Consider the following 16,426-nt stretch of genomic DNA (forward strand, 5'->3'; position numbering starts at 1 on the left):
GTACTCCTGTGCAATCGCCACCCGGATCAAGAGAAAGAACTTCTCCGGTGACCCAGACTCGTTTCCCCAAGGAAAGCACCGTCTCCTGTCTATCCCTATTGATTGGCTTTTCCCGTTCTTGAACCTTAGTGTCTGGCTTTTTTCACCCAATACAACACCTTTGAAATTCTTTCGTTTTGTTGTCTATAGCAAGGTGGGTTTTTGTTTTGTTTTGTTTTGTTTATAACTGTGACTATACCACCATGTGAATATGCCACAATATATTTATCCATTTTCCCGTTGATGGCTGTTTGCATTGTTTCCAGTTTGGGGCTATTACCATAGAGCTGTTATGGACGTTCCTAAACAGGTCTCGGGGTGGGCTGTGGGCACTTGCCTCTCGTGTGGACATGCGCAGGCGTTGAATTGCTGAGTCATAGAGCCAGCTCATGTTCAGCTTCAGTAAATACTGGCAGACGGTTTTCCAAAGTGGTCGCACCAAATGATACTCGCACCAGGCGTGCGTGAGCATTCCAGCTGTTCTACATCCTTCTGTAATTGGTGGTGTTGGTCGTTTAATTACACCCATTCCGGTGGGTGTGTAGTGGTATGTGTAGGTTACGTATGTATGTTAATAAATGCATATATGTATGTGTGTATTTATTTATTAAATGCATGTGTGTAAACACACTATTTAAGTGCTTATTCAAGTAGTGCCTCATTTTTAAAAATTCACTTCTCAAAGTGATTTTTAGGAGTTCTTTATCATATATATGGAAATGCACATTTCTTCTCCTTGTCTGCAGCTTGCCTTTCACTCTCTAAATGTCATCTCTGATGAACAGATCTTCTTAATTTTAATGAAGTGGAGTTTATTATTACCTCCTTTTATGGCTAGTGCTTTTCTTTCTTTTTTTTTTTTCCAACGTTTTTTTATTTTTTTTGGGACAGAGAGAGACAGAGGATGAACGGGGGAGGGGCAGAGAGAGAGGGAGACACAGAATCGGAAGCAGGCTCCAGGCTCCGAGCCATCAGCCCAGAGCCCCACGCGGGGCTCGAACTCACGGACCGCGAGATCGTGACCTGAGCTGAAGTCGGACGCCTAACCGACTGCGCCACCCAGGCACCCCATTTTCTTTCATGCTCTGTTGGACACTTTTTGCGACCACCGTGATACTTTCCTGTGCTTTCTTCTGGAAGCTTTTCTTGTTTTTTGTTTTTTGTTTTTTGTTTTTTAATTTTTTGATGTTTATTTCTTGAGAGAAAGAACATGAGTGGGGGAGGTGCAGAGAGAGGGGGAAACACAGAATCCAAAGCAGGCTCCAGGTTTTGAGCTGTCAGCACAGAGCCCAACACGGGGCTCAAACTCATGAACCACGAGATCAGGACCTGAGCTGAAGTCAGACGCTCAACCAGCTGAGCCACCTAGGTGCCCCTTCTGGAAACTTTTCTGTTTCCCTTTCACATTTAGGTCTGTGATCCACCTTGGCCATATGCATTTTCTTAAATCCAGCTCACAATTCAGTTCTTCAGAGACTCATTTATTCATTCATGCTTTTTTTAAAAAATAATTTTTTAGGGGCGCCTGGGTGGCGCAGTCAGTTAAGCGTCCGACTTCAGCCAGGTCATGATCTCGCGGTCTGTGAGTTCGAGCCCCGCGTCGGGCTCTGGGCTGATGGCTCGGAGCCTGGAGCCTGTTTCCGATTCTGTGTCTGCCTCTCTCTCTGCCCCTCCCCCATTCATGCTCTGTCTCTCTCTGTCCCAAAAATAAATAAAAAACGTTGAAAAAAAATTTTTTTTTAATAAAAAATAAAAAATAATTTTTTAAAGGTTATTTATTTATCTTGGGAGAGAGACAGCAGGGGAGGCTCAGAGTGACAGAAAGAGAGAGGATCCCAAGCAGGCTCCACACTGCCAGCGCAGAGCCTGGTGTGAGGCTCGAACTTACAAACCATGAGATCATGATCTGAACTGAAACCAAGAGTCAGGCGCTCAACCCCATGAGCCTCCCAGGACCCCCATTCATGCTCTTGATCACTCATTCACTTAACAGATTCTTTTAGTACCTACATTTGCCGGGCACTTGCGGGAGAAGGAAGCAGTCAGGGTCAACATTTAAGGAACTGAGTGGCCAGGAGAGGAGAGGGGAAACTCGCACACATATAATAGCTAGAAAGTTAGTCATTCAGTTGGAAAATGTGATACAGCCTGACTATTCAAATAGACCAGCCAGAGTCATGTCTCTCTGAGCCTAGCAGATAGGCGCATTCCCTACCTGCCAGCGACCCTGTCTTCCTCATCCTTCATCGGCCCCTTAGCTCCTCCAGGTAAAAGGCCAAGTCCCCATGCCTGGCATCTGAGGTGTCACACTGTCTGCCCCTGCTTCCCCACCTTCATCTTCCAGATCCCCACCACCCTCATCCCAACCCCCCTGCACGCACCCACCTGGTTTCCTGGACAGAACAAGCTGTTCGTCCTGCCAGCTCTTTGCCTCTGCTTCTCCCTCCTGCCTGGGCGCCTTCTCACATGACTCTGGTGCCTGAAAAACTGCTCGCCGTTTTAGCATCACCTCTGTGAAGCCTCTCTGGGCTTCCCTTCTCCCTCATTGTTGTGCCTTGAAATCTCATTCTGGAGCCAGACCTCTGGGTTCAAACCCTGCTTCTGACCGCTTTCCAGCCCCGTGACCCTGGGCATGTTACTTAACCTGCCTACGCCTCACGTTCCCCACCGGGAACAATTGTGGTTCCTGCCTCATAGAGTTTTGTGCAGAAGAAATGGGATTATCCAGCTACAGTTGTTTAACACACTATCTGGCACATAGTAAGTGCTCAGTAAATGTTCACTTAAAACAGTCACACCCATCACAATAATGACCTTTATCTGTTAGCGTACTAGTCTTTTCACTAGACCTAAGGTTTCTGGAAATCAGAGATCACTTCCTTAATTTTGCCACAATTGCCCCTTCTACTTGTGCCCATTTGTGGAGGTCTTAGTACAGTTCCCTGTGCGGGGAGCTTTTTGTCTGTCACCCCAATGAACCTTTACAACAACCTACGAGGTAAGTATTAGGATCCCATGCTGTGGTTTAAAAAACCAAGGCTCAGAGAGGTAGAAACCCTGTCCCACATCCCCCAGCTGATTCACGGAAGAGCCAGGATTCTGACTCCCTGTGTGAGCCCTCATCACGCACCCCTGCCTCTCACTGCATGGCCGGTACTGACACAGTCAGTTCAGTGAACATCTGATGAATAGAATTCACTCTGATAAACCCAGAACCTACCCACGTCTGTCAGAAAGGGACGTGGGTTTACGTGTGCTGCCCGAGTTCTGAACGTGGCCCTCACAGGCCAAGCAATCAGAGGCTCAGACCCTTGTGGCGAAACAGACAGCATCTAGAGCAGGCGACTTGGCTCTCAGCCTTTCCCTCTTGGGAAACAGGCATATTTCATCATTGATAATTTGTACTTTGTGACTGCAAGTTGTGCTAACTTGACACAATGCTGCCTTTCCAGAGGAACAGGTTGTCACTTTTCATGAAATTTGTCCTATTTAATGACACTTTTTGTTTGGTGTCTAATTACCTCCCATCTCTTCTATTGCTCTGTTATAGTCCCAAGCTTTTAAAAATGTTGTGCCAAGAGTCTCGGAAAGATCCTTTTCAAGCAGATTCTGGAAGCTTGGCCTCTCCAGCTCAGTTGTAATTGTCTCGAGAGCAGGGAGCACGTCCTATCTGTCTCTATCTCCCATAGCACCTGGCTTGGTGCATGCCGGGCATTCAATAAGTATTTGCCAGATTCATGATCTGTGTACTTATTTCATGCTGGATACTGGACAAGGTCTCGGGAGGCAGCAAGAAGGAATCAGGTTCAGCTCTTGTCCTCCTCCAGTCCCACGCAGGAGGTAAATCTCAAACATAAACAGCAAACATCCGATGTGCAAAGTGGTGTTTGTGGTGCGGAATGTAGCAGAACTACCCTGGCATATACCCCCTTCCCAGAGCATCACTTGTACGCAAAGATTGCTGGGAAATTCTTTGATATCAAAAAAAGCAGGGGCATAATACAAAGTACACTGTAACACATGTAAGCATGTTAAGGTAAAACATAGGTTTCGAGGTGCTCTGTCCTCCCATCTTCCTTCCGGGGGGGTATCTCCCCTCCCCTCTCGCCTTCAGGAGTATTTTGTTAGGTGATCATGGTGAACATTGCCATTGCATCAATAAGTTTCCAATCAGGCTCTGCTCCATCACTTTCTAGACTTTGAGCAAGTAACCTGAGCTCTCTGAACCTCAGTTTATTCATGATTTTCTAAAATGAGGCTTAGTGTTTTATATAAAGCTTTTGTTACATACACAGTAGCTTTTGTGAATGTTGTGAGGAAGTGAATACTTATTGGATGGATGGATGGACAGATAAACAGAGTAGGGAGCGAGCCAGTCTGTTGCCACATAACAAAAAAAAGGCACATATTTTCTTTCTCGTTAATACTATACGATTCGACAGCATTTTGTACCCTTGAAGAACCTTCATATTCACACAAAATCAGAGAAAGTAGAGCGGTCCCAAGTCTACCAAGGGGAACTACTGAGGCCTCAAGAAACACCCAGAGTCTTACAAAACATGAGACTGGCCAACTTGAGATCTGAGCCAGTGCCTGGTTCAGCACCTTTCATATAGTAGCTGGGGGACCTGGTAAGTGCTCGGAGTGGGGGGAAGGGGTCATGCCTCTCATCCCTGATCTGTGTACAGCCTGTTCACTTGAGCTGTGTGTTGTGAGTCCCAGGATCGCAGAGCCCTCCCAGCCGGGGCAGTGGAGAAGTTCTCTACTTTCCCTCCTCAGAAGCTGATAGAAGCAATGGGCTCTACTCTCCTTAAGAACATACAGACACACAGACGTTCACGTGCAGTTTCAGGAAGCTCATGGGCACCCCAAAGCCCCTCCACCATGCCCCCCGCCCCCCAGTCAGTGCTCAAGACCTTTCTACAGCCAACCTCTTGAGGCCAGACAACCGCAGAAGTCGCAAACTCATTACCTCCAGGCCAGCTAGTAGAAACAGTATAACTCAATACAACAAACCTTGGTGACTTCAGCCAGGGTCCACTTACCCTTCCATCTCTACACCATCTGAATTCTCAAAAGTTTATCTTCCAGTAAAATCCAAAGCCAAACCATTCACTGTCCTCCCAGACTTTCGCAAGTGTTGGCAGAGATAAGAATTGAGGTTATGTGTGTTTTAGAGATCAAAATTGCCAGTGTGTTAATGGAATGGGGTGGGGACTGTGAACAGGATAATACCTAGGTTGCCTGGAATCGATTGGCCTCACCACAGGCAATGCCTTCATTGTTATGAAAGCCATGATCAACCCTAAAAGATAAAGAACCAGACTCACAGCTGAGAGAAACTCGGTCAGGCCATCCAGGTCGTATGTTCACTCAACACTCAGGTACTGAACACCTGCGTGTGCCTAATACAGTTCTAGACCCCTAGGAGATGTGTGAGGCTACAACAGAAGAGTCCATGGGGCGCTTGGCTGGCTCAGTTGGTTAAGCATCTGACTCTCGATTTTGGCCCTGGTCATGATCTCAAGGTTCGTGAATTCGATCCCCACATTGGGCTCTGCTTGGGATTCTCTCTCTCTCTCCCTCGCTCTCTGCCCCTCCCCAGCTCGCACTCATGCTCACACACACACTCTCTCTAAATAAATAAATAAACTTAAAAAGAAAAACAAGGGTCGCCTGGGTGGCTCAGTTGGTTAAACATCCGACTTCGGCTCAGGTCGTGATCTCACAGTTCGTGAGCTCAAGCCCCGCACTGGGCTCTTTGCTGACAGCTCAGAAACTGGAGCCTGCTTCAGATTCTGTGTCTCCCTCTCTCTCTGCCCCTACCCCACTTGTGCTCTGTCTTTCTCTCTCTCAAAAATAAGTAGACATTACAAAAATATAAACAAACAAAAACCCCAAAAAGTCCTTGCCCTGAAGTAATCCTTGAGCTTACATTCCAGTGAGGAGGATGGACAAATACCAATAACCCTAGTAAACACATAAATTTTACAGTATGCTAGAAGGCCAAACGTGCTTCAGGGAAAACTACGTTAAACCATGTGATAAAGGGATGACAAGTGTGTGTGATGGAGGAGTTAACTGGCAGTTAACTTGGGGCCAGGAAAGCCACACTGAAGGTGAAATGTGAGTAGGACCTGAAGGCAAGGAGGCCAGATGTGCTGCTGTGGTCATTCCTGAAAGGACCCAGCCGAGGTGATGCCGATGGCACCACTGAGCGTCTGATGTTCACGTGGCCGGGATTTACTGAGTGCGTTATGAGCCAGGTGCTTGGGGTGGGCTGGATAATGGTCCCCAAAGATATCCAGGTCCTAATGCCTGGAACCTGTGAATGTCACCTAGATGGCAAAGGGACTTGGCAGATGTCATGAAGTTAAGGATTTTAGATAGCAAGGGTATCCTGAGTTATCTGCTGCAGTGTCATCATATGGGTCCTTATAAGAGGGAGGTACAGGGAGACTTTGACTACAGAAGGAGGAAAGCAGTGGGATGCTAAACCAGGGGGACAAAAGCGTGAGTCCCCGAGCCAGGGGATGAGGAAGCTGAAAGAGGCAAGGAAACAGACTCTCCCCTGCAGCTTCCAGAGGGGAGCTGTCCTTCTGCGTGTTGATTTTATTCCTGTAAGACTCATTTTGGACTTCCGACCTCCAGAACTGTAGGAATAAGTCTGCATTGTTTTACACCACCAGGTCTGTGGTGATATGTTCCAGCAGCCATAGAAAACAGTGCTATTTCCGACAAGGATATGGTGATGAACCAAACCGATGAAAATGCCTGCCACGCGGACCACTGCCATTCTGTGCCAGGTGCTGTCCTGTGCCCGTGATGCGTAGTATCCCTTTAGTTGTCGCATAGATCCTAGGAGACGGCTGCTATTCGAACCCAAACCAAGTAACTCAGAGACCCTTTCTCTAAGCATCATAACCGTGTCCTGCCCGTGACCAATTAGGCTGTCAGTGTGCGGCAGCTATTGGGGGTGTGCCAGTGATCTGCTCATGTCATTTCTGATGCCACTGGCCAGCCGGGTGGATTGGATGACTCTGGGTGCCTGAGAGGCTGACCCCTTCTGTTCTCACCACAGCAGGAGAAGGTCTTGCCCAGAGAGAGGAGGAACATCCTTCATTCAAGGGTTTATGAGTGGCATCCTCTGCCTGAATGGCCTGCATCAGCTCAGCTAATTCAGATTGTGGTGACTAAGTGGCAGGCACTTCTTCTGAGGACTTTAAGAACCTGGATTTATTTCATCCTCACGGTACCCTTATGAGGTACATACGTTCTGTTCTTCTCCTCATGTCACAGATGAGGAAACAGAGGCACAGAGAAGTTAAATAACTTAACAAAGGTCCCGAGACTTATCAGGAGCCAAGATTCAACCTCTCGACTGTTTTAAGGCTCATTAATACAATGGCTACAGTTTATTGAGCAGCTACTATGTGTCTGGCACTCTTCATGTACGTGTCACAACAACCCTTTGAATGAGGTACAAGTACTATCTCTATTTTATGGATGGTGAAACAGAGAGGATCAAAACCCAGGCAGTGAGCCTGGAGACCCTGTGCTCATCATTGTCCTATTACTTGTATCTTCTTTGTCCCAGGCACTGTACTAAGCCCCGAAGGTGGAGAAGTGAATAAGATTCAGGCAATAAAAGTAGTGGTCAAGAAGTCGGACTTCGGAGTCTCCGGAACCATCTGGGTGATCTTAGGCAAGTCACTTAACTCTTCTGAGACTCAGTTTTCTCATTCATAAAATGGGAATGGTACCAGGATCTACCTCCGGGGCATTATGAGGATTATATGAGACCCAGCACACGCAGTGCTTAGGCTCAGTGCTTGGCACAGCATGAGTTGTCAGTACGTGTCAGCTGTTGTTATACAGTTGTTGCTGTAATAAGAAAGCTCAGTTCCTGCCCTTACCGGAGAAGACCCATGAGTGATGTAGCCATCACTGTTCCTCCCATGTTCATTCCGACGGTAATTTAACAAACTTTGAACTAGGCTAAGTCTCTAGCTTGCTCAACCCATTGGCAGACTGAAGACAAAATGAGGGAACTCCTGCTTCTCACTAGCTTCAAAGCCGCCCACCATCTCTTTTTCCTCCTGGGATGGGCTAGGACCTCTAGGAAGACCAGTCACCCTCCGCCCTCCTGGAACACAGTGGATGTACTTAAAGAAAGAAAATACCGGAAAATCCCACCAGAGCATATGACTGTGAATTGAACACACATATGCTAGACTTACCTGGAAGTTTGCCAAGACCCAGTGATGAAGATGGAGGGAGGATATTAAGCCTCCAACACAGAGGAGCCATGGGAACCACCACTGACTGAGCCCTTCCATCTTGGCTTCCCTGTTTCTGAACCAAGGCCTCGCTGGGGTCACCAGACAGCTGCCCTATAGCTCCTTCTTGCTGGCTGAAGGAAACATCTTCTACGGAATGATGGAAGAAAAGGAGACACATTTTTATTTCCTGCCTGTAAGATTTATCAACCCTAAAAAGTGACTTTGATGCTGGCACAACCAGATATCCATACACATCACACTGTCTGCGAAAATTAACTCAAAATGGATCATAGACCTGAACGTAAGTGCTAAAGCCATCAAATTCATAAAAGCAAACAGTAACATATCTTTGGGACCATGGGTTAAGTAATGATTTCTTGGATATGACAGAAGAAACAGAAGAAAAATTACATAAAGTAGACTTCACCAAAATCTTAAAACTTTTGTACTTCAAATGGCACCATCAAGAAAATAAAGATCACCCACAAAATGGGAGAAAACATTGCAAATCACATACTTGATAAGGGATTTACATCTATAATATATAAAGAACCCTCACAACTCAACAATAAAAAGACAAATACCCCAGTCTAAAAACGGGAAAAGATTTGAGTAGATAGTTCACCAAAGAAGATATACAGATGGCCAATAAGCACATGGAAGGATGTCTAACATCATTAGTTTTTAGGGAAATGCAAATCAAAATCACAAGACACCACATCATTGTATCCAGGATGGCTAACATAAAAACATCAGACCATAACATATTAGGAAGGATGTGGATATACTGAAACGCTCATATATTTCTGGTGGAAAGTAAAACGGGGCAGTCACTTTGAAAAGCAGCTTGGCAGTTTCTCTAAATGTCAAATATACAGTTATCATATGACACGGCAGTTTTGCTCCTAGGAATATACATAAGAGGAATGAAAACATAGGTCCACATAGAAACTGGTCCATGAATGTTCGTTCACAGCAGCATTATTCATGACAACCAAAGAGAGTAAACAACCCAGATGTCTGTCACCTGATGCATGGATAGACAAAATGTGGTCTATTCATAGAAGGGAACATTATTCGGCCACAAAAGAAACGAAGTGTTGATTCATGCAATACAAACAAACGTGAAAACATTATGCTGAGTGAAAGAAGTCTGTCACAAAGCCCTCATACACTGTGTGATGCAATTTATATGAAATGTCTGGAACAGGGAGATCCATGGAAATAGAAAGTAGACTTGTGGTTGCCTAGAATTTGGGGTAGGGGTGTGGAAGAAGGAGTGATAGCTAATGGGGACAGGGTTCCTTTCATGGGGCAATGAAAATGTTCTAAAATTAGTGGTGATTGTTACACAGCACTGAATATACTGAAAACCATTGAGTTGTATACTTTCAATGAGTGAATTTTATGGTATATGGATTAGATCTCAAAAAAGTATTATTAAGAAGAATGACTCTCAGTCCCTGATTGTCCTTGAAGAGGCTACTGGAGATTTCTCCATTTCTTACCTCAGTACAGATGAATTGGGGATCTGGCTGAAAACTTGTCTTTTCTGCCCACTTTCTACTCCAAAGTTCAAGTTTTTTTCTAAATTCTCCAACTTCTCTTCTGATTCCAGGCCTAAGCACAGGGCTATTTCTTTATCTGGATTGCCCATTTCCCCTAGTTCCCTGCTGCCATCCTTCATATATCAGCCAAACCAGGGGTGGGTAGGGATTTCAAGGTAGCATTGGGTGTCCCCGGGGGTGTTCTATTTTCTTACCACCATTCCACTGAAGTGTGTTGGGGTGTTCCCTTTTCTTACCACCGTTCCACTGAAGTGTGTTGGTGTGTTCCCCGAGGACAGTTCCCTGAGGACAGTTGCCAACATAGGCTTGGTTATCACTGAATGAATGAATAAATAAACGAATGAGTGAAGTGAATACATACCGGAAAAAGAACAAGTGTCTATACAGAATGGAAAGATACGGAGAAGACAGAACAGGGAAAAGGAAGAAGGGAGGATTTGGATGAAAGGTATATTACCATGTACCCCTTTTTTTCCTATTTGTTGAGAAATGTGGATTTCCCTACAGCCACTTTGACCATGCGAACCTCTCACATTCTATAATGGCTTCTCATTTTCCTGTGAATCAAACCAAAACCTTAGGCCTGTCAAAGAACACCCAAAACCTTGTTTTTCTACTCTTTGGCTCAAGAAATACCAAGTTGGGAACCTAGCCAAAGAAAATATCATTAACAAGCATTTGAATCCAGAGCGGGGAGAGGGGTGAACTCTGGAAACATGTGCACAAAGTTACCGATCTGGCATGATTTCTAATAGTCAGAAATTGGAAACAACCTAAATGTCCAGTGGTAGGATAGCATACATCATACCATGTCCCAAAGATGAAATAATGTGCTCCCACTAGAAGAATTTAGTAGTTTGGGGCGCCTGGCTGGCTCAGTAGGTTAAGCATCTGACACTAGATTTCAGCTCAGGCCATCATGGTTCTGAGCCACCAGTGGGGAGCCTGCTTGGGATTCTCTCTTTCCCTCTCTGTTCCTCCCCCGCTTGCAAGCACATGATCTCTCTCTCTCTCTCTCTCTCTCTCTCTCAAATAAATGAACTTAAAAAAACCAGAATTTAGTAGTCTGAGAAAATACTTGTATCATATGTTAAATGAAAGAAGCAGGTTATAAACTGGTAGGTAGGTTATAAACTAACTGCTACTATATAATTTGTGTACAAAACTATTTTAACTTTTTTTAATGTTTATTTATTTTTGAGAGACAGAGAGAGCCAGAGTGCGAGCAGGGGAGGGGCAGAGAGAGACAGGGGGACACAGAATCAGAAGCAGGCTCCAGGCTCCGAGCTGTCAGCACAGAGCCTGATGTGGGGCTCGAACTCACGAACGGCGAAATCATGACCTGAGCCAAAGTTGGAAGCTTAACTGACTGGGCCACCCAGGCACCCCTGTACCAAAATATTTTATTTAATTTTTTTAAATGTTTATTTTTGAGACAGAGCATGAGTAGGGGAGGGGCAGAGAGAGAGAGGGAGACATAGAATCCGAAGCAGACTCCAGGCTCTGAGCTGTCAGCACAGAGCCTGGCATGGGTCTCGAACTCACAAACCATGAGATTGTGACCTGAGCCGAAGTCAGATGCTTGATCGACTGAGCCACCCAGGCGCCCCATGCACAAAAATATTTTAAGTATTGAAAAACAAAACCACAGCAGAATGATTTCAGGGGTTTTCCTTTGACAGTGGGACTACGGGTGTCTTTCTCATTCCTTCTTCAACGTAACCAGGTGTTCCACAATGGACACATATTGACTTTTATAACCAGAGAAAAATATTCACCTAATTCTCTCACTCTTTCAACTGCTCTTTTTTGGGGAATTCACTCTCCGAGTGCTTTGTTCACCCATCTCCAACTCTTTTCCTGCGCACACCCTCCGCCTGCAAGGACAGCTGTCTGCCATGAGCTCCTTCCAAACACTCCGCTCCTGGAGGCGCCCGGCTCCGGGAAGCCTTGCCTGAGCACGAAGAGGAAAGAAGGCTGGCCCATCCCCACCTTGCCCAAACATGGTGCCTCCACATCTCTCTCTGCTCGCCTTGTCCAAGAAAATCCTCAGCCTCTTTGCTGGTGCTTGCCCTCAAGAGACTGTTTCCCGATGTTCCCCAACAGCTGGTACAGCCGACTGTTTGCGCGTCTGCACCTGGCGGCTGAGCTAAACGCCTAGAAGGAAGTTGAGGTAGAGGCCACAGGCCTCATGAGCATTGGACGATGAGGAAGGTGGTAATGACTCTTCTGCATGTCCTGATTTGCCAAGGGGAAGACTTCTCTTGGCCATTTAAAAACCACCCAAACAGTCTTTGAACAACTTAAGAAGTGATCAAAGGTGTTTGTGCTTAACCTGGACCAGCAACCCTTCCTAATGGCGTCAGCCCCACGCTGGGGAACTTTGGTTGGGAGGAAATGAGTGTGAACCAGTAACGCGGATGTAGCACGAAAGCGCGAAGATTTCTCATGAGTTGATTCGTCCAAGTATACACCCAGCTTATTCCTGAATTGGAATCAAAGTAGAAAAACCTTTGAAGGAAAAAGTCAGTGGGTCTGCAAACATCTGAGGGCTTACCCAGTACCCGACACATCTCAGGGAACTTGTGAAATGCTGTGGCTTTATCAAAGCAACAAACAAATCTGAGTGATTGATTGTTCCTGTAAAACTTCCTGGTCATGCGTTACACCCACATGAAGCATAACAAGGAAGGCTCAGAGGATAAGACGGACCGCCTTGTGGCGCCTTCAAGAAAGGCGCATGCATCTTAGCTCCTGTGACATTTTGAGCTAATTACCCTGGCCTGTGTATGAAACACAATGGAGTTAAGGGTCAAGATAAATCGGGTATCCTGCCACTGACCTGTGATGTTTTTGAAACTGGGGGAAAAAAGATTTGGTGCACCAGCCTTCCTCATCAGTCTGGTATCTCACCTGTCATCTTGAACAAGGTAAACAAACCACGGACATATTTTTCTTCCCCGCAGAACTGCACCCTTTTTCGTGAGTAGGTCTGGATACTGTTTGGCAATTGGCATTGAGCAGAGTGGGGGTGGGGAAGTGCTTTTTAATTCCACCCTCTTCTCAAATATCTGAAGTAGAATAACGAGTAGGTGAGTGTCACATCTGTCGACTCTTTTCCGTTTGTGGCATCTGAATGCAGACCTCAGTCGTACTGGTCTCAGGCCACCATGGCTGGCATTTCCTCCCAGCCCATCTCATGAAGGCTGGAGGTGCTGGGATCTCCAAAGGAAGCGTAGATGGTCTTCATTCTGCCATCTCCAGGGGTCACGTTTCTGTTTAATGGGATCCATGAGCTGAGGGTGAAATGGAAAGACTGGGGTGGTGGAGGGGATCTGAGGAACCAACAGGGAAAGAGAGAGAGGAGGGGGTCAGGGATGGCAGGGCAGGAACCTGTGTGTCGTCATTGGGGTCCATGTGAACTGTCTTCCTCGTCTTCCCAGGAGAACATTAGTAAAATATCCGTTTCTTGTTGGTACATTATCGACCAACAATCTGTGTGTTGAAGGAATTCACTCGTGCAATCACTCAACAAATATTTATTATTGAGAGCCTGTGAGGCACCAGGCAGTGTTCTAGGTGCCGAAGATACAGTAGTGAACAAAACACACCCAACATAGAACAATGTGGATGAATCTGCAAGCAATTCTGTGGAGAAGAGTCAATCCCCAACAGTTAATACTGGTGATTCCATTGATATAGCAGTTTTCAAATGATAAAATTTTAGAAATGGTGGTTGCCATGGGTTAGGGATGGGGGAAGGTCATGGTGGGAGACAGGTAGGTATAGTGATAAGAAAGCACCCCACAGAATCTTCGTGTTGATGTGCCATTTGGTATCTTGATCATGGTGGTGGAATAAGGAATCTACACGCATGATAAAATTGTGTAGAACTAAGCATGCACACCAACGAATACAAATAAAACTGGGGGGATCTGAAAAAGATGTATGGACTGAATCAATGTCATATCCTGGTTGTGATAACTATACTATAATGTTACCATTGGAAAAAATGGGTAAAGTCCACGAGGCATCTCTTTTGTATTATTTCTTACACGCGTACATGAATCTTCAATTATTTAAATAAAAATGTCCAAAAAACACCCCCAAAACAAAACCCAACCCCCAGACCTGATGGACCCTGCATTTCAGTGGGAGCTAAGTATGGCTTCATGGTGTTTTTGCAGGGTAAAAGTCCAGACCATCCTTCAGAGCTCTGCCCGCTCTGGGGTATTCCATGCAATGTCACCAGAGATTCCTTCCTTCCTGTCTCAATACATGTCACTGAATCTCTACTGGTGACTGAGTGAAATCCAGATTTAGGAGAGGAGGCAGGTGCAGAATAAGGGTGGAATCCCAGCTTCTCTGACCCTATGACATGGGTCCTTGAGGATTATCTCGCCTGCCTTTGGGTCTCTATACCACAAACCCACTGGACTATAAAGGTGAGACTCAAATGTCCATGGGTTCCCAGTACTCACGTGGGACCCTTCTTGGCATGTTCCAAGCTTCCATCATCCCTACTACCAACCTCCTTCCATCTCTGCCCAAACACCTGGTCTATCCCGGCAGCACATTAAGCTTGGGGAGCCTTCTCTCCCCTACAAACACTGGCAGGGCTCCCTGCCCTGGTTCTCAGCATTAGGCAAGAACTCCTCATGCCAGCCCTGGCCTGGGCCTTGGTCCTGGATTCTAGCCCCTTGGCCATGGCCAGTTGGGTCACCATCCAGCTCCTTAACCCTCTCCTGCAAAGGGGACTGCCACACCAATCTGCTGTCCCAATCTGTTGTACTGGGGCATCTGGCTGGCTGCGAACTGCACTCTATTTTATTGCCTTAGAAGAACTTCAGAGAAAAGAAGCCACGCAAAAATTAAATAAGGTTGGAACAGACTTTAACACTTTCATTATTTTACATTATGCCATGCCTTGCATGGAATGACCACAAGGCAATATGCCTTCCTGGCCACAGATTTTACTAACAACGCATGGTTGAGAAATCTAGATCTCCCAGATGCACAGTCTAGTCTACTGGAAAGAGGGAGACGAGGGGCAGGAGGAAGGAGCAATGACAAATAGTTACCTGCCTCTTCTCTGGTACATCAGTGGTTGCTCATTCTAAGAAGGATGATTATGTGCCTTAATACAATTTCTGGGCATGGTTTTATAAGAAAGGAAAAGGGCTTTCTTGGAAATGCTTAAGCTAATCAATACATATTTGATCCACTTTCAAACAATGGTTTTAGGGCCAAAATAAGACGAAAGAAAAGACACTATTTCCATACCTTTGTCTCAAAGCCACCGCAGAAAGCATAAGGTCAAAAGGAAATGAAGGATCCCCCTTCACCCAGAGAGGAAGTGAGCCCACAGGCCCAACCCACTCAGGTCCATGGGGCCACATGGCAGTCTGGAATCCTGTCCGGCTGTTCCTGGGAAGGGGCCTGCTCCCTCGCGTCCCCGTCTGCGTCTGGGATGAATAACCCGTGGAGATCCAGGTGCACCTCTGCGTCAATGGACGCACGAGCCAGTTCTGTGAAACTTTTGGCATCCAGAACAAGCAGAAAAGGAAGCTTTTGGGGATCGGTAGAGACGATGGCTGATAAGATAATTCCTTTGGGGAAACAAAAAGAGACGTTTTGTAGAAGTGCAGACTTGAACTTCCTCCAGCTGGAGGGATAAATTTCTCAGCTGTATCTCCCCGTCCTCTTTGAAGGTAAGGACGTAATCAAAACAAAAGGAAGGCAAATTTGATGTTCTGTGTGAGCAGGAGGCAACTAGGAATGAGGAACCAGAATACCTGGCTCCAGCCCTGCTGGGGGCCAGGTCCTTGACCTCTCCGACCCTTACTCCGCTCATCTGCAGAGTAAGGATGATTCTCGCTACCCTTGCAGGGCTGCTGGGACGATCTCTTGCATGGTGAATCGTGAAAGCATTTTGTAAAATATTGTGTGCACTGAAGAATGGCTATCAGACTACTGTTTAGAAAGCCTGATCGTAGAGGATTAGTTTCGAGGCTGCATTGAAGCTAATACATGGCACCTAGCTAGACTCAGACTAGCTGCCCTCGATGGCATTTGAATGAGCCCAATGGACTTCATGCCCAAAGTAGCACACTAGTAGCCTCCGCCTTCCCCCCTGTAAAAAAATAAATGGAAATATTCTAAGTATTCACTCTCAAGGGAGGTAGGATTAAATGAAAGAATGCACATAAACTTACAACAAGTGTTCGTGAGTCCTCCCAAAGCCTTCTGGGCTTCAGGGTGGTTGACCATAGTCCAAGTTAGATTGGCGTGGATTAAAATCCTAACTCGGTAGGTACGGGGTGTGTGGCTGTAGGTAAATCACATCATTTTCTCAGCCTCTCCTTTGGTGGAATGAACACAGCGCCACTCCCTGCTCACCAGAGAATGTAGGGGGAGCACTGGCCCAGCCAGTGGGAGGCCAGCCTCAGCAGGAGGTGCTACGAACAATCCCCCACCTCAGAGATGACAGCAACCTGGGGCCCCCTGCCTGGTGCGCCATGCCATGCATGATTAGTA

General features: G+C 46.2%; 1 protein-coding gene and 1 long non-coding RNA gene across 2 annotated transcripts in view; one reads left to right on the top strand and one right to left on the bottom strand.

The window, feature by feature from the left end:
* The first annotated feature begins 2,704 nt into the window (after window positions 1-2,704).
* Window positions 2,705-8,338, top strand: LOC113604362 (uncharacterized). Its single transcript, XR_008293895.1, has 3 exons — window positions 2,705-6,845; window positions 7,121-7,519; window positions 7,637-8,338. It is a non-coding gene; the product is annotated as an uncharacterized LOC113604362 (long non-coding RNA).
* A 2,950-nt stretch (window positions 8,339-11,288) lies between these two features.
* BCO1 (beta-carotene oxygenase 1) overlaps window positions 11,289-16,426 on the bottom strand; it is a 161,943-nt gene continuing 156,805 nt past the window's right edge. Inside the window, 1 exon segment of the mRNA XM_053211340.1 lies at window positions 11,289-15,498. Within this exon segment, the coding sequence (XP_053067315.1) occupies window positions 15,269-15,498 (230 nt within the window). The 3' untranslated portion in view covers window positions 11,289-15,268.

This window comes from Acinonyx jubatus, chromosome E2, assembly GCF_027475565.1.
Source record: "Acinonyx jubatus isolate Ajub_Pintada_27869175 chromosome E2, VMU_Ajub_asm_v1.0, whole genome shotgun sequence".
Taxonomy (NCBI): Eukaryota; Metazoa; Chordata; class Mammalia; order Carnivora; family Felidae; genus Acinonyx; species Acinonyx jubatus.